The sequence below is a fragment of the Homalodisca vitripennis genome, chromosome 1 (genome assembly GCF_021130785.1).
Source record: "Homalodisca vitripennis isolate AUS2020 chromosome 1, UT_GWSS_2.1, whole genome shotgun sequence".
Classification (NCBI taxonomy): domain Eukaryota; kingdom Metazoa; phylum Arthropoda; class Insecta; order Hemiptera; family Cicadellidae; genus Homalodisca; species Homalodisca vitripennis.
This window is the reverse complement of record NC_060207.1, coordinates 118760423-118780189: the sequence shown is the minus strand read 5'-3', so window position 1 is coordinate 118780189 and position 19767 is coordinate 118760423. Positions and strand designations below refer to the sequence as shown.

Genomic DNA, 19767 nt, shown 5'->3' with positions numbered 1-19767 from the left:
AAAAAATGAGATAAATTCCATAGTACAGTATGACACCAAGAACGCAGCATGGTTATTAACAATAAACACAAAGAAAGAATTTGTAAAATAATCTAAGTAGTTTTGAATCTTTTTGCTTTATTATCTTTCTATCATAAAATTTCTACATGAGTCTTAGTAAACACAATAAAGGACAATTCAGTAAAGTACAAGTGATAAAGGAATTCCAGGGGTAATTGCTTAACTAATTTGAGGCTCACCTGCATGTAAGCGTTGTAAGTCTTGGCAGCATCTTCAGCTTTGTTACGGAGCTCTTTCAATTTCAATGGCATTTGAATGATGAAGTCAGTCAAGAGGTTGTGCAATCTCCGTAAATAAAACTCCTAAAGTGAAAAATATTTTATTTTTATTTCTTTACCATACCTTCTTAAAATATATAAAATATTTAAGAATAAATAAAGTTTTTTTTTATTTTTACTTTTCAATAAACTTACCTCTTTATGGATTGTTTCATTCAGCAGAAAAGTGTTATTCAAAAACTGAAACACTTTCAGGTTAATCGCACTGTCTATTAATATTTCATCTTCTTCATACACACCTGTAAAATAAAATATCTAAGTAACATAAAATACAACCACTACTATAGCTTTTTGTTTGAAACAAATTCAGAAAAATCATGATATATTGTTAACCCTCCGACTACCCTTAGTATTTACCTTAAACACCAAGCTGTTATTTCCAGTTTTGCAAACTTAATAGAGCCTGTCAATACCAGACATTCATTATTTTATAAAAGCTGAAAATTTCTCAGCACATGCTCCCAACACGGGTACAGTTCAAAGACTTTAGCTGCATGCGTGACCATGAGTGTGTGTGGTAATAGTCGGGAGGGATGGCGGGGTATCATTTTGCGCTGCGTCCCGAAAACATTTCCTATGACTCATGGGTAAAACCCTCCTTTCAGGAATCGTATTGGCCCAAATACCTCATCACACTTGTTACAATCAGTCTGTTTTGTGACAGTGCTGATTGTGGTGGAATTAAATAATAAGAGAATACCAAATAATAACAATAATAGGACTTATCCTTGTTTTTCAGTTTTTATAGTGTTGTTTAATGTGTTTTTGAAAATAACGTATTTGTTAATACTAATCTACAAATCGAAATCGTGAGTTTAAAGTCGTTACAGAGATTGTTGCGCCTTCATCTCAGCGGCTAGCACGTAAACGCAACCCGCCACACAGGTAGCGTTTATTTGTTGAAAGGGTAGTATTTGGGCCCTACGAGCACAGCTAAATTTCTCCAACTGTAAGAATGATGAGGTACTGTAAAGTTTGAATCATCGTGGCTTCAGCAAGTAAGAGGTAGAAAAGGTGTATTAAATACAAACTTGCTTTTGTCAAATAATACAGCATAATTTTTTTAAATATTTTCTTTAAAAAAGATCATATATACAAGGTGTGTCCAAAAAGTATCTGACCTTGACGTCTGGCATGAACTGACGTTACTCAGCGGCAACGGCAATCTGGTCCCCTTCAAAGTACTCCCCTCCACAAGCCACTACCTTATTCCAACGCTCCTCCCATTTCCGGAAACACTCCTTAAATTCATTTTGCGGAATGGCTAACAGGTCCTTCGTCGCATTTTGTTTTATTTGTTTAACATCGTCAAATCTTTTTCCTTTCAAAGGAGTTTTTAATTTCGGAAATAGCCAAAAGTCACAAGGAGCTATGTCAGGACTGTAAGGAGGCTGTCGTAGTTGGTTGATGTCGTGTTTGACCACGAAACGCTGAATAAGATTTGAGGATGAGCTGGCGCGTTGTCATGGTACAGGATCCAGTCACGGCTTGTCCAAGTTCAGGTCGTTTCCTTCGCACTGCATCTTGTAGCCGCCTTAGGACCTCAAGATAACACTCCTTATTCACTGTCTGGCCTCTTGGAGCATATTTGTGATGAACAACGCCGTCCTGGTAAAAAAAAAAAACTGTCAGCATTGTCTTGACATTGCTTCGACTTTGTCTTGCTTTTTTCGATCGTTGGTCTTCGCGAGTTTTCCACTGTGAAGATTGAGCCTTTGTTTCAGGGTCGTAGCCATAAACCCATGAATCATCACCAGTAATAACTTTTTTAAATAGCCCTGGGTCACTTTTTATCAAATCCAGATTGTCCTGTGCGATTTCAAGTCGATAGTTCTTTTGGTCTTCTGTCAGCAGCCGAGGAACCAATTTTGCCAAAACACGGTTCATTTTTAAATCTTTGTGTAAAATGTTACAAACTGACGATTTTGGTATTCCTAAATCTTCTTCCAGTATGAAGGTTAAATTTATACTCAACCAATTTTATAGTATCCTTAGAGGTTATTTTGCTTACAGCCTTCTGAAATTGATAAAATTTTGGATTGCTGATCAGCAGATCCTACAAAGAATTGTAGCAATTTATAACTGTTTAATTTTTTTCAAAAATTGCCATTACTCTATAACAGCTTCTTCAACTATTTACTCCTGTTTATTCACGAATAGTGTTTGTTCTTCATTTTTAGTGAACAGTAGGCCGTGCTGCGGTAGCGATGGTGGCATTGTATATATTACAATACTGTGTTTGTTTGTATACTTTTATGTTTATATATGAATTTTATTTAAACTTCTATGGTCTATTACATAGTTAGTTATAATAAATATAACAAATAATGCTAGTACCAAAACTGTGTGTTAAAAAAAAAAATATTATAAACCAGGTTTAACATTTCTTATTTATAAACTTTTTATGTTTAAGTAGAACAAAGTTAATAACTACCATACTACTTATGTTTTATGTTGAAACTATATTCAATAAAAAGAAATCTAATAATTACTTTTCAATAACATTTTCTCTAATTCCTTGCATTTTGAAGTAAAATAACTTTTGTTTGCACTACTATATAAGATTGTATTTGCTATAGAACAATTTATGATATATAATTTTGGAAGTTTATACTACAATCATAGGGTCATTGAATTTCTCTAGGTACACTAAGATATGGGTCAAACTTGATTTTTTGTAAAACAGTAAAAATATTTTATAGCTAAAACAAGTTTTAATGTGTTTTAGTTTTATGTAAACAATAATAGAATGTGTGCAGCATTTTTTTCATTTTATTGAAAAAAAAATTAAAACTGTATTAAGAAACTGTGTTGAATAGTTGCTGTACGATAGTTGATAGTTCCAAAATCTTAGCAAATTTACAGAATACAACCTGGTTATTTATGCATATGATTTTGGGAAGTGGCTACGACACTCAAGTGTCACTTTTTAAGGCACTTGAGTAATTTTAATTTGTCTATAGTACAAAAAATTGTACTAGTTTCTTGAGGAATAAATTATCCCAGTTCCACTGTACCTTTATATTTATATGAGGTCACTCGTAGTGAGTGTTACTACCCAGTACTAAGGTTTATCACAGAAATAAGACATACCCTTAGCAAGGGATCACTCATAGGGATGTGAGTGTAACTGTCAAGGTCAGCTGGTCCAGACAGTTTACCAAGAGGATGTACGGGATAAATCACTCACAGAAGAGAGTGTCACTGTTAAGGTCACCTGCTCCAAAAATGTCAAGGTTTACCACAGAAGTAAGATACTAACTTTGAGGCTAGATGTTAAGAGAAGATGACTCGTAGGGATGTGAGTGTCACGGTCAAGGTTTACCATAGTAGTAAAATACTAACCTTGAGACTGGATGTTAGGAGAGGATGACTAGTAGGGATGTGAGTGCCACGGTCAAGGTTTACCACAGTAGTAAAATACTCACCTTGAGGTTGGATATTGGGAGGGGCCACTCGTAACGAGGTGAGTGTCACTGCTAAGGTCAGCTGAGTAAGAGCCTTGAGACCCTCACACTGCCAAACTTTGTCTGTTAAACGAGGGGAGAACTCTTTCAGCAGGCCAGGCATGAATCTGGGGTCACTTATCAGAGGCATCTTCTCTAGCAGTTCTGTAATAGATCAGTTATATATTATCTTAATATTGTTTCACAACTGAGATATTAGATTACATTTGGTTGTTTAAGACAACAGAATTTTTAAAGATACAACTGTGTAGTTTACGTTGAATAATTATGTAGAATGTGTAAAATGTACAAATATTGGTTTTTTGTTAGATATCCTAATCAATCAGTATCCTAGACCAATTCAAGTATCTGGGATCAATCCCAATTGAAGTAACCGGTGTTCACGAGATTTTTGTGCTACATTTTGTTTTGTCACAGATGACCCTGATTGTACCGTTCAGTACCCTAACACAACAAGACTCGATTAGCATACACAATATTAGTCTCAGTCATAGAGGTTAGTTAAAACTAACAGATGAAAAGGAGAGAGACAATGCTTAACTTTAAACCTTAAAGGTATTGAAACAATACTGTGTTTCAAAAACTGAATAACATATTATTTCTCAGAAATTAATGTTATGTCATTATTAATTTGTTGAATACATAGTTGCTTAACTGCTTAAGATTGCCAAAAAGCCATAAAGAATTCTTATTCCAGTTTTAGAAAACATTAAAGGCTACTAGCCAATAGGTGCTAACATCTTAATAGCCAGCTGTACTGGTACCTTAATTGTAGCCCCACAAGAACAATGTCAAACTCTAACACTTATATAATCTTATTCTTAGTTATAGAATTATAAAAGATATCTCAGTACAATCTCAATATTTTTCTACTTCGTCATTTATATATTTAAAAGTATGCACTTAAGAAACTAAAAACCAGTTGGATGGGTATTAATTTTATCTTTAACCCTCTCCCGGTCACAACCCATGAATCGCCACGCACTGTTCCGAGCCACTGAAGGTCAAACGCCACGAATCGCCACGATCTACATTACCAACTGTGTCCGTCTGGTGCTGCCTCCCATCGGCATTAATTTGAACTATTACAGTTTCTAGCCTATACGGAGTCCTACTTCTTAGTATTGAAACCATTACAACGAATTATTATCTATTATTTTGGCAGTAGTTGAGTGGTAAATATGGCTGATTTTAGGTGTTCGCTTTGCAACAGTGAGATTGATCGGGAGGTGTGTAGTAATAGTGATATTAGTGATGCATTAAGTGTTGGTGATTTGAATGATGTTGACGATAATATATTACTGACTGAACAAAGTGATTCGGAGAGTGCGGGTGAGTCAAACGATGTTGCTGACCTTGAGCCGGGCGAGCCGACGACTAGTTGTTGCCGACAAACATGCGGCCGTGTGCCCCCTCCCTGGTCTCACACAATAACTTACACAGAACCAAATTTATTTTACAGTGATTTTGGGCCATCTCACACTTTGCCTGTTGGTTCTGATGTCGTAGAATATTTTATAGCCCGCTGAGCGCTCACCGTAACGCGCCGCCGCGAATTAATAGGTCTCGTTCTGCCGTGAGCGCCTGAAATTAATGTGACCGGGAGAGGGTTAAGAATAGATAGACATCTCCCATATTTTACAATCAAATAGAAGAGCATAAATGTTAAAAGTTTAACATTGTTTTATGAGATAAAACACAATACAGGGTACACCTAGCTTTTGAGTCAGACTCTGTTGGCAATATACAAGCACTTGTTATTTGTCCCTGTAATGACACTAAAAAATGGCTGCTGAACTTAAATGATAAGATAATTTTACTATATTTCTCCAAAGTACGACTCATAAATTTGTAATTATTGGTAAGTAAGGTACAAAAAGAGTAAGTACGTGTCATGTATAATTATTATATGATAATAAATTTGTACCTGACTAAACTTGCTTATAATTTATATAGTAAACTATAAGAATGTAAACAATAGAATTTGTACAAACTTTTACAAAAATAGTTTAGATTGAGTTTAAATTAATAACATAATGTTTTTCAAAGATGTTCAAATTACTTATGTACAATAAAAAAAGTTAAATAGACTATTGAGTTATACTAGACAATGAACCATGCTGCACTAACCTTCTCCGTCTTCACGGCGCTGCAAGATACCCACATCTAACACATAGAGCAGTGCCATCTGTAGGGCAAGTGTAACACCATCAATTCCTCCACTGGAGTCAGCCTGCAGTTTGGTCACCCGCAGTTGCTCTATGAGGCTGTAACCGAATAGGACATCAAATATAAATTAACATTATTATTATCTTGCCGAAATCATATAGGAAACTCCATATGAATGTTCTGAAAATGGATTCAATATTTTTTCAAAAATATTATCTGAATACAGTATAATAAATTGTACATTATTTTATTTTCAATCACTGTAGATAAATTCTAGCAAGGGAGAGGTGTTACTTTTGCACACAAAAACACTCTCTTAGTTTTCTCAATGAAATTGTAACGTTCTGCCAAGTCCATATATTTACATAAGCATCAAAGTATCAATTTTGGAACTTTTATCTCATGAAAATAATTAATTAAGATTGGTACAAATGTTTTCAATGCTTACAAATGGCAGTAAAAATATAAAGACGTTTGTGTAGATTTCTTCCTTAAATCAATAAAATATTCAGTACTTAAACAAACATTAAAAACAATAATGGTGACATTATCAACACATAGTTACAACCATAAATTGTTACAGTTAAGCAAAATAATTTATTTGTTGAACATGTTCAATTTTGTAAACCTTTTCAATTCTTCTCCATAGAATTTGTTAAGTTAAATGGTTTTTATTGTTTATATGGTTCTTTTTCTTGTCCTCTAGGGATCAGATATAACTGTCTCACATCAATTGTTAATTAATTGTTAATATTTTATTCATATTTTTAAAGAATAAACTAAATAAAACCACGAAAGTAACAATAATAAAAAAAAACTAATAATTTTTCGCAAATACATAAAAGAAGAACTGTGCATATCAAAATAATTTGTACATTTGACATCCATCTTGATTTAAATAAAATGTATTTATTATTGCGTCTTTGAATTAATGAAACGAAAATCACTAGTTTAAATGGTGTTTTTATAAATGTTTTACTTTTTACAGAGAATCAGTATAATAAATCTAGAGCAAGTACACTTCCTTCCAGAGTTTATGAAAATCTTGTATGATACAATTCCAAATATAGCACCCAACTATCTGGCTAGTTACAATAGAAACAATCAACAGCCAGGAAGAGAAGGATTCATGATTAAACATAACAGGGTGACAGAAAAGACCTCTTACTTGTATCAACTTAATCACATTAGCATATTAACTGTTACGTAACTTTATATTATTTAGCCTGTAATCCTTTACACTCCCAAGCAAGAATTGCCCAGAAGAGAGAATAAACACATTCACAACATGAAATATAAACATCTGGTGGAAGCTTTATAGCTACAAACTTTGATAACAACGAAGAGAACACTGATGAAGAAAGGACTACACAAATTTCTGACGAATAAACTCATTTAAAATTTAGAAAGTTTTTATGTCCCGTAACATACATATTTTTTTACAATTGAATAAGGGTTATTTTGCTTAACTGTAATAACTCATGGTTGTAACCATGTTTTGATAATGACACCATTATTGTTCTTAATGTTTAAGTAATGAATATTTTATTGATTTAAAGAAGGAATCTACACAATATATATTTTTAATGCCATTTGGCACAATACCTGGTCTAAAGTCTGATATATTGTTGAAAGTACTGGTGAAATATCTTATTATTTTTCAGGATTAATCATGAAGAAATAAACCTAACCAGGAATAAATGAATGATTTAACCACTGATACTTTCTATGAGTACATGTGAAATACCTGAATGTTTTTCAGTATGCAAGTGAAGACTATAATGACTTTTAATTATCAACTAATAACTGATATTTCTAATAATAGTTTAAAGGAATAACAATGATATGAGTTACAAACCAATCTGTGGGCTCCTTGGCCAGTCCATTCTGAGCAGCTGTCAGGTAAACAACGTCTGCCAACTGCTGTCTGATGTCCTGATACAGTTGCACCACCTGCTGATGGTGTCTGGGGCCTCCCAATGCTCTATTATTCTGCAGTAACTCCACTTCTTTGGCCAGATCCAGTGATGCCAACACTCCTATACAATAACAATGATTTCTTAGTTTCTGCAGAATCATAAGTAACGCAAAATATTTTGAAGTACTCTTAAGTTATCCTGAGGCATAAATTAGAACAACATTCTATATATTGCATTGGAAAAAATTTTTTTTTAAATAATTAAAAATCATTGATTTCAAAATGATGGTGAATTTTTAAATAATCAATAATGATTACACTGGTCTCCAAAACGTGCTACCATTACTAAAGGGCTACCATTACACCACAGAGCCCTTACTTTTTACAATTATTTTTTATTTGGCCGTATCTGTCACATATGCATTTCAATAACCAAACTAACATATGAGCGGAAGAAAAAACCTGTTAAATGACTTTTTATTTACATTAATTAAATTTGTAGAAATGGCTATAGCCAAATTTAATTTCAATAAACATTGAATCACAAAAAGTACTTGCTCCACCGAGACTCATGTATACGTGTATATATATTATCAACACAGTGTATGTGTGGATCATGTATTAAAAATGGTGTGGCTATACTCCCAAATAATGTGGATAATCAAGTTCCAAAATATTATTGATGTTTTTGTAATGTAGTGGCCTTACTTGAATGAGTTATAACCATCTAGTAATGACTATAGATGTTAGTCTCACAATTCACCACTAGAATAAGTGTTCTTATTATTTCACCTTATTTACAGTGCAGACATTTTTCACTTGCACTGTTATTTGTTTGAAGTCTTATACACTTGTTTGATAAAAAGTATTGAGATTTTTATATTCACATGAAATGTGTTAAATAATATAATATTTAAATTAATTTGTAACATAACCTGTTTCATAAGTTATTTATAAAAATAGGTATTAAAATGTTATTTTTCGTATATATATATATATATATATATATATATATATATATACACACACACACACACACACCATTTTTAGTACAGATATATAACTGTTACATAATTAGAAAAGAAAAAAAAGAGGATGGGAATTTCAGCCAAATAAGTCCTCTATATATCTATAGTATTATCATATATTGTACTACCAAGAGAAATTTAAACAAAACCTTAATATAATAAAAAAAGTCATAAGAATAGTATAAATTTAAGAAATGAAGAAGCAGTAACACATTGTAAATATTGATATTCTATGGATTATAGATTTAGGTTAATACAAGCTAAACTAACCAAGCACTTTCACAATGAGATCGTTGTCAAGTAAATCTTTGGTGTAAGTAGTGACATAATGGGTTATCTCCGGAGCAGCTTCTACTGTCCACAGTAGTCCGTGCCTGGCCTGTAGTAAGATCCTCAGCGCAGTGACCAGTGCTTTGCGTCCATCGTAGTACAGTAGCACAGCTACCAGGCCACGAGTCAGACCGGGGTGATAGGGCATCTGTTGTTGGGCTACAACACATGGTCACGACTCCTGAATAGCTCTTGAGTATATCTTTTCAAATGTGGAGCTTCATAGAGTTATGAGTAAAACATTTTATACTATTTAGAAACATACTATATTATGTGTAAAGAAATAAGGAAAAAGACACTCTTCAAAAATTAGTATCCTCCACCAAAACATAAGGAAACCTAGAGAACAAAAGAGAGCAACTCAACCACTTATTACATGACACCTCTCCAAAACATATTAGTACTAACAGAACATGGTCTAAAGCAGAATGATTGTTGAATACAATAATTCCTGGATACAAGCTAGTCACAAATTTCTGCAGAACACAACATAAATATGGAGGAGTAGTTATTTTCACAAAAGATGACACAGTGATTGAGGCAGAATCTATGAGTGTGGGAGATTTTAGTGAGGAACTTACATGTGAAATAGCAGTAGCAGCCCTAAACATCAGTAAAACCAACATTACTATAATTGGAGTGTACAGACCCCCCACAAGCAAATTTAGAAGATGCACTCAGAATTTTGTCACAAGTTTTTAGAGCAAACTGAACCACATAAAAGTAGCGTTGTTTCTGGTAGGTGACATAAACATTGATTGTTTAAAGGTACACAAATCAAAAACAGATTTGAAGAGAACTCTAGCAGCTTATAACTTTAACAGACTAAACCTTCCGGCCAACTAGAATTACTTATCACTCAGCTTCCTCGATTGATTGTGTTTGTACAAACTTCCCCATAGAGAGCCTCAAAGTGCACATACTTGATACAGGTCTATCAGATCACAAAGGACAACTTTTGTGTGCTAGATATTACCAACGAGCAACCAAGACAGACATCCCAAATCAGAAGACAAATAAATGTTAATACACTTAACCACCTTAAACTTGGCCTTGCACAACAAATGTGGGACCGAAGTCTACTCAACGATATCAGCCGATGAAGCCTATAACAATCTTCTAAATACTATGACTATGGAAATAAATGCTGCATGTCCACTAAAGAAACTTAGGCAGAGAAAAAGCAAAACCTATGTTAACTACAATGACATAGAAAATTACCCAACTAAAGCAGGACTATCTTCAGTTGCTTCGTATGTATGAATTGACAGGGCTAGAGAGAAACAGATCTGCCATGGCTAGTAAAAAGAAGCAATATGACCTAAGACTGAGGAAATTAAGGCAAGAGAGTGCAGCAAACCATATACAGCAGTCCAGCAATAAATCCAAAGCAGCTTGGAGAGATAGTGAACTCTGAGAGGGCTACAAAAAAGAGGGGAGAAGAACAATCCACTCATCAAATTAATTACTGAAGGGAAAACCATAGAAAAACCTGAAGACATTGTAGAAGAACTCAACACCTATTTCTCAAACATCGCAGAGGACACATTAAGAGCAGCTAGCAACCTAAATCAACCATCTACTAGAGTCACAACACCTACCTAGGCCTAGGCTAACACAGACAAAGCTTATTCTAACAGACACAACTGTGAGGGAAGTTGAAGGAAATCATCTCCTCCCTGAAGAATAAAAACCTCCAGTGGTCTAGATGAAATCTCTGCTAAGCTAAGTAAAACACTGTGCTGAAACAATCATTGCTCCTCTTGTTGATGTTATCCAACAAATCCTTCAAAAGGCGGCATTTTCCCCTCGGCTCTCAAAGTATCAAAAGTGTACCCAAAACTGAAGAAAGGAATCTCAACCAACCTCAAGTAACTATCGCCCCATTTCAATAATTTCCACCTTTTCCAAAAATCTTTGAGAAAATCGTCCTGAAGAGACTCATAGACCATTTGACACAACTTGACCTCCTCACTAACTGCCAACATGGTTTTTTAAAGGGTAGATCTACAGCCACAGCCTTAACAGACTAGTAGAATTTATTATTGATCACATTGACAAAGGCAAATACACCACTGCTGCTCTCCTTGACTACTCAAAAGCGTTCGACTCTGCCTTAGCCATGATATCATTCTTGATAAGTTAGAGGCACTAGGGGTCCAGGAAACTGCTAAAACACTGGTTTGAAAGCTATCTCAGAGGACGGAGTCAACTGGTAGAGCTCAGTTACATGGAAAATGGTGTTACTCGAACAGTAAAAATCAAAGTTACGTTCGATTGAAAGAGGAGTACCACAAGGATCGGTGCTTGGGCCTGTACTTTTTATACTTTTGACAAATGACTTCCCTGATTACATCAAGGACTACAGTTCGGTGGTGATGTACGCAGATGACACAAACCCTTTTACTGAAAGGAGACACACCAGAGGACATCAGCATCAGTGCATACATTGCCCTAAACATGACATACGACTACTGCCTTACAAATAACTTGGTAGCAAACCCTTCTAAAACAAAAACAGATCAATTTCAGCAGAAGAGGTGAACAAATCCCGCGCCCTTCCTGATATTGACCTTGCAGACCAAACTGACCTTTTGGGTCTCACTCTAGACTCAAATTTGACATGGGGCCCACATGTTGACATCCTGTGCAAGAAACTCAACTCTGCTCTCTATGTAATAAGAAGAATTAAATGCATCAGCAACATAGAAGCAGCAAAGATGGCATACTTTGCTTTATTTGAGACATACTTGAGGTATGGTATAGTAGTATGGGGTGGCACATCAACTACCAACTTAAATCGTATACTCACCATCCAGAAGTCAGCTGTAAGATCCATAGCAGACCTAAAAGCACGAGACAGTTGCCGAGAAGAATTTAAAAACCTCAAAATTAAAACAGTAATCTCAATTTACATACAGGCAGTCATACTCCATGTTGATAAATTAGGACTCCCAAAAGAAACAAGATTACATTTTCATGACACTAGACATTCATCAAGAATCCCCGTTGCGAGACATAGGACAGCTCTTTATGAAAGAAAACACCATCATTCATCGGGGCTAAACTCTACAACCATCTCTCCCTGCTGACTTTAAGCTACTGACAGGCGAAGCGCTGAAACACAGATTGAGCTCCTGGTTGACAGATAATCCAGTCTACTCAATCGAAGAGTTTCTTGACAAGACCAACAGACAGTGGACTTAACTTAAGAACATGATAACATTGTATATTCATCCAATATTGAATTGTCTAACCTCAACATACTTGACACCATTCTCTGTACTTGATGTTCTGAAATAAAGCATTATTCTATTCTATTCTATAACAACGTTTCTCATACCAACCACAGGAGTTTTTTATTACGGTTAATGACCTAAGCAAAACCTAGCAGCTCCACACATAGAGCTGTCAGTCTCTACAGTGTTGAAATCACAGTAATAAATTGTGAACTGACTACTTCCTGACAGTCAAAGATTGAATGAATGACAGATGAAAACCCAATCAAAGTGTAAATGAACATTAATTTGATGTTCAATGAAGCAGTCATAAATCAAAGAATATGTCATTAATAAATCTTTTCAAATAAAATCAAACATAACAAAATGCTGCAGACAGAAGACAGAACGTAACTTGCTCCATTGCTCGTTTTCATAATCCTGCGATGGCATTGTATTATTGCAAGTGAGACTTTCTCAAAATTAATTCGTGGCCAGAGGACAATAATTTGAGTGAGAAATATATTTACATTTCAAGAAGTTGGTTTATTGTGATTGATTACTAATTCAGAGTGTCGTAATTAATAAACGCTGTAATAATAAATAACATTTAAATTTACAAACATCTGTAAATATCTGAGAAATTACTCAGAACAACATCTCTTACACTAAGGTTAACATTAGATTTGAAAATAAACTTGGTAGCACAAACCAAAATGGATGTATTGCATCTACCTTTATTAAAAAAGTGTAACAAACCTAAAGACTTATTAGTTGTTTACTAACCAAACTGTTAAGTAACAAGAGTTTAGCACATACGCAAGACAAAACGTCTGCTTGCGGAGGTTCTAAAAATCAGTGAGTCCAAAACGCATTTATGCAGTAAGTATATGTAGACGGACGCATTTCTGTGGGTGTTGGCACACTTGATAACCTGGGGAGTGATTTTTCACCAGTACACCTGCATACAACAGCCAGCTGCTGTGCACACTGGCCTTTTTTAATCTGTTTTGGGTGAAACCCTTTTCGTACATTAACCCATTCGTGACTGAATAAATTACTATAATTTTTGGACTACAGAACTGGATATTTTCCATGCTTTCGTGTAAGAACAGGTGCACATTGCATAACACTTAATGTATAACATGATATGAATATTATACATTTACTCTAGTTATTCCTTGTTATTGTATGAACACAAAATGTTAGTTTTTTTTATATATATTTACACCATTTACAAATTTTTAATATACATCTTTAGAAGTTGGTTCGGGTGTGAAACACCTCAAAACATGTTCCCAGATGAAGTGGAACACGGCACTTTTTACATTGGTGCACTTTTTACATTGGTACACTGTTTCACTTCTTTTCCCCTGTGAGGCACAAACTTTACATTTTCTTGAGGGCCTTGCTTTGGTGGTTGGAGGTATCTTTTCAATAAAATGCCCCCAAAACTTTCCTTGAAGGCGCAGTGGTGATTCTCTACAAGCGGGAAGCCTACCAAAGGGTTACCTGAGCCCAACAGGTTTCGTCACAGAAGTGATTGAACACATCTGATTCAGTGCAGTTTTCTCTTAACTACCTCGAAATGATAGGATTTATTCCATCATTGCCGGTAAAACGCATTGTACTAACAGTATTTGGTCCAACACTTCACGCAAAATCACAAGACCTAGCCGGTGGGTTATCGTCACTTTCATTATCACTGCTGTCAACGTTTGTACCATCAGACATTTAATTATTTTCATGTATCATGTCATCTTGTTCACTATCACATTCCTCATCACCACTTCATCTAAAACATTAACAACGTAAGCCGCAAAATCATCCGAATTTACGAACACATCATTCCGGTCGCGAGACGCCACCTTGACTGTTTACAAACGAAAGAAAGCTGTTTTGCCAAGATTATTTGAGGCAATATCAGATGATTTTCAGCAACGAAGAAGAAGAAAAACATAGACTAGAATATTGAGAACAAAATATGCAGCAAATGTGAATGCATCTGCGATCTATCGGCAATATATTCAACTACGACGATGTCGTGTCTAGCGGACGGGCGTGGCCCGTCTTTAGTCGTTGGGCCGCGCAAAGTGAAGGACGGAAACTGCCCGTCCAATGTCTTGAATGGGTTAATGGAGGAGCTTATCAATCCTAGAAAATAGTACTGATCAAGAAAAAATTGAACTGAAAGTCTTTACTTTGTATTGATTGTATTTTGTAAACCAGTGTACTGTATTTAAAAACAAACCTAGACTATACATGTAATAAAATTAAAAAACTTTTAAACTTTAAAAGAAATTCTTCCTTGGTGGTCCTATTTCGGCCTGCCAGGTCTCCGACCTGAACCCCTTGACTTTTTTGTTTCGGGTTACCTTAAATCTTTGGTACACCAAGCCCTATGCGGAAAGTATTGAAATATTAAGGGAAAGAATAGGGAATGGCTGTAATAAGATTAAGACAGAAACTGGGAGTATTTGAACGTATGAGAAGTTCTATGAGAAATCGACTTGAATGATCGTATATATATATATACTTTAAATTGTATAAATGGCAATAGCCTTATTTAATTTCAATAAACATTGAATCACAAAAAGTACTTGCTCCGCCGGGAGTTGAACCCGGATCTCTCACTTGCCGGGTGAATGTGCTACCATTACACCACAGAGCGCTTACTTTTTCCGATTCAATTATTTTGTATTTGGCCGTATCTGTCACATATGCGTTTAAATAAGCAAACTAACATATGATCGGAAGACCAAACACCTGTCAAACGACTTTTATTTACTTTAAATTGTATAAATGGCAATAGCCTTATTTAATTTCAATAAACATTGAATCACAAAAAGTACTTGCTCCGCCGGGAGTCGAACCCGGATCTCTCACTTGCCGGGTGAATGTGCTACCATTACACCACAGAGCGCTTACTTTTTCCGATTCAATTATTTTGTATTTGGCCGTATCTGTCACATATGCGTTTAAATAAGCAAACTAACATATGATCGGAAGACCAAACACCTGTCAAACGACTTTTATTTACTTTAAATTGTATAAATGGCAATAGCCTTATTTAATTTCAATAAACATTGAATCACAAAAAGTACTTGCTCCGCCGGGAGTCGAAACCCGGCAAGTACTTTTTGTGATTCAATGTTTATTGAAATATATATATACAGTGTCGCTAGAAAGTTTAGGGACACCTGTCTGAAAGAGAAATGTTACAGTTGGCCCTAAACTAACTAATTTCTCAATGCTATTGATTGTTGGCTGTTTTAAGGACATCAATTCAAGTTTTTATTCAAAATTTCAATATTTTATCTCCAAAAATGTGGAAGAAGCATGCATTAATGTATTTTAAGGAACTGCCAAAAAAACCTTGTTTTTTAGATATTTTATTTTTATAACTTCTTAACGGCTTGCCATATTGTAATGAAACTTGCACAGTACTTTTATTATAATATGATGATCATTTAAAAAAATATGTCATGTTACAAATAAATTTTGTACTCAACTGGTCAGGGTACAAATAAAAATTTTATTTTCGAACATTTTATAACAAAAAATGTGAGTTTTAATTTCGCTTCTACAAGTAGACGCCTTCATTTACAGACATGCGGTCTGCACGTCATTGTTCCTCTGGCGGTTGTTTTGTGAAACAAGCCTGCGCGCGCATTCCACACTGCCATTGTGACAGTTGTACTGCAATCTTCTTTGTGATTTGTTTATTTCGCTGTTTTGTGAAAGTTAAAGCTGTGATTATGGGCCGCTCATCTGTGTCCGAGGACATTAAATGGCAAGTTATCGGTATGTATAAAACCGGTAGTTCATACCGAACAATTGCATCCAAGTTACATGTGTCTAAAACATGTGTTGAAAATACAGTGCGACGTTTTAACCTAGCCGGTACCGTGATTGATGCCCCGCGGAGTGGTAGGCCACGTAAAACCACGCCTCGGCAGGATCGTAAGCTACTCGTGATGAGCAAAAAGGACCGAAATGCAAGTGCACCTGATTTACTAAGCAGCATGAAACAAGATGATGATCGTTACAATGTGAGTGTAGCAACTGTGAGTTCCAGACTTAGAGATGCAGGTATGAAATCATTTTACGCTATCCGCAAACCTTTGTTAAATGACAAGGCCAAAAAGACACGCCAAGTTTGGTGCAAGGCTCGATTAGGGTGGACAAAAGAAGCTTGGCGGCGTGTTTTGTTTTCTGATGAAAGCCGTTTTGAACTATTTCCAAGGCGCAGAATTAGGGTACGACGTACCAATACTGAAAAATTTCTACCAGCATGTGTAGCGCCTGCAGTTCAGGCCGGTGGCGAAGCAGTAATGATATGGGGTTGCATTTCAAGTGAGGGTCCTGGGGAGCTTCAGTTCGTTGAAGGCACAATGAACAGTATTAAATATTGTCAAACTCTAGAAGAATTCATGTTACCATCTGCCAATAAATTGCTTGGTGAAAATTACATCTTTCAACAAGACAATGCACCGTGCCACAAATCAAGACACACACAAGAATGGTTCAGTAATCATGATGTTGAGGTTCTGAAGTGGCCACCACGAAGCCCGGATCTTAATCCGATAGAAAATTTATAGAATACCATGGCCAGTCGTCTAGCGAAGAACAAACCCAAGAACAAAGCTGAACTGAAGTTCATGTTGGCACAGATATGGCGGAGTATCAGTATCAAGAAGGAAGACTGTCTGACACTCATTGATTCGATGCCAAAACGGATCAAAGAATGTTATAAAGCTAATGGAGGACCTATTGATTACTGATTTGTATGTATTCATGTCCATTTTACTATTTTGTATAATTTAAATATTTGTTTCCATTAAAAACAAACTTTTGTCAGAAATTTGTGTTTTTTTTTAAGCCTGTCCCTAAACTTTTTAGCGACACTGTATATATATATATAATTGGTATTATTCAGTAGATTTTCAGTTTTTTTTTTTTATATCAGCATTTTTTTGCAGTATGAATGTTGACATTAAAGGGGTTAACTTTTTATTAGTCAATTTTATCAATTTATTCATTGATCTATTTGAATCAGCAATAGGACTTTTTCATTTTTAAGCCCATTTTGAGGTAATTTAATTAGTATGACCTGTTGTTATGCAAATCTTCATAACTAATCAATCATGCAAACTCATCAAAACCCACAATATCACTTACATGAACTCAAAACTTTGTAAATACTGGACAAGGCTTGAAGGGTTGAAAATTAAAAAAGTCATACAGTTGTTTAAAAAATACGAATAAAATGTTGAGTACTTGTCTGGTGCATTAGGAAGAGTTAGTGTGAAAAACGGAGTTTTAGTCTATTGACTATTACACAGATTTTAGCAGTTTGGGACAGAGATTGGCACAAGTAAATGTTCTTGCCAATCCTACAGCTGGAACCACAAAGGGTCTCTAGTAAAGTGTATAATCATGAAAAATTATTTCCTAATATTATTATCTCTCCAGTATATTGTTCTGTGTTTAGGAATCTCTAGTTTTATATTTAATGTTAGGTCTAGAAAAAAAGTAAGAGGTTTGGCTCTAATATTTTAGTTTTGATATAGATTCACACTATCTAGATCAAAATAATCCAAAAGAACTGTAAGAAATTTCCTAAAAGTATCATAATAGTATAACCTTTATACTTGTATTTAAAAATCTCATAAATTGCATTAGACCTGTAAGAAAAATTTTAAATGTTAATTTGCTGAAAACAGTGTTTTCTCTACAGTTTTATAAATATCAAAATAGATTTTTAGATATGTACATTTTCATTTTTCTACAAATATCATGAGTTCCAGAAAAACAATTTTTTAAAGTTTAATTTTTATGAGCAACTAGAAATATTTTTTTATTTTTTATGAGTAACATTTATCTTACTTTCTATAAAATGACAAATTAACAACATATGCATATTTGTTTATGTTTATAGATATTTTTCATATGAGAATTTGTCATACAATTAAAAAAATCATAAGCGTTTTGTTAATTTAGGTATTTTATAAATATTTTGGTAAAATATTGTTTCCTTACAAAATCGCTGAAATGCTCTACCTTGCATTTTAAGCAGAACCTAAGATAAAATTTATTGCATTTGTGAGAAACATTTTTATTTGTGTTCCAGCACTAGTGTTAAAAATGGTTCTATTAAATAATACACATTTTTACAATACAAGGGCTATTCAAAAAATAACTCGTGTTTGATTATTATAAAAACATCTGCTCAGATAGATATTTTATGATATACATTTGTGAACTACATCATTCCTCTATTTTTTCTACATAATTACCATAAGATTAAAGCACTTATCATGTCTTAATTTTTCTATTTTGTAAATTTCCAAAGGTGTATTAATGCTAAAAATGTCATCAAAATCTAAGTCAATTTCTAATACAACATATATAATTAATCTACAATCAGTCATTATTTTTATACAAATAAAACAATAATGATCATTTTACATTAAAACTATCTGGAAATATTAAAAATGTATATCTATGCTAAGTGTATTCAAAAATCAGTTACATATGTAGACTAGTCTCAAACTCTTCACCATAGATAGACACACAAGTACATAAACTGTTTTTCAAGACCAATTTTCGTAACACATGATATTTCAAAATTGAAATTTCCAGAAAAAGTTCAAATTAATTCTCTTTGTCTTGACAATACTTACTCTTATTCCATATATGTATGAGAAACATTAAAAACTAGATAGTACTCCACTCTGTACTTCAATTATGTAAAAATTACCAAAAAGAATCATACTGAAAGAGATGTAAACATTATCAATGTAGTTAAGTTACAACTTAATTTTACACTTAACAATGATTATTACCATTTCTGGTGATTTTTGTAACATAATAAATAAAAAGTAGACTAATCCTTTCAAATTCATAAACTATGACTAAATGCCAAACTTACACAAAACGTAACTTTTGAACTTTTGTTAATATTGAAGACTGTCAGAACTCACCTGTAGTGAGCAGATCCAAGACCATGTACTCATTGAGATCATACATGTCTGAGATGATGATGATTTCATCCACCAGCTCCTGCGGTAGCACTTGATGTGCCAATCCACCCAGGCGGATACCCTCTGTTGTAGCCTTTTCCAGCTCTTCTCTTGCCTTGCCATTCTTGGGCTACACAAATTCTCTTTGTTAGTTGTGAGTAGGTATTCATGTTGCCTAAGGTTATATTTTAATTTGCTCTTCAAGACACAAGGTTAGTTAGATCAAATTGTGCATTATGATCTCAATGCCAATCATATTTTTCATTTTTGTTTT

At 34.3% G+C, this 19767-nt stretch overlaps 1 protein-coding gene across 1 annotated transcript in view; it reads right to left on the bottom strand.

The window, feature by feature from the left end:
• LOC124352769 (nuclear pore complex protein Nup205-like) overlaps positions 1-19767 on the bottom strand; it is a 54676-nt gene that overhangs the window by 23023 nt on the left and 11886 nt on the right. Inside the window, 7 exon segments of the mRNA XM_046802436.1 lie at positions 240-362; positions 474-577; positions 3767-3949; positions 5936-6072; positions 7833-8013; positions 9191-9409; positions 19455-19623. Of these exon segments, the coding sequence (XP_046658392.1) occupies positions 240-362; positions 474-577; positions 3767-3949; positions 5936-6072; positions 7833-8013; positions 9191-9409; positions 19455-19623 (1116 nt within the window).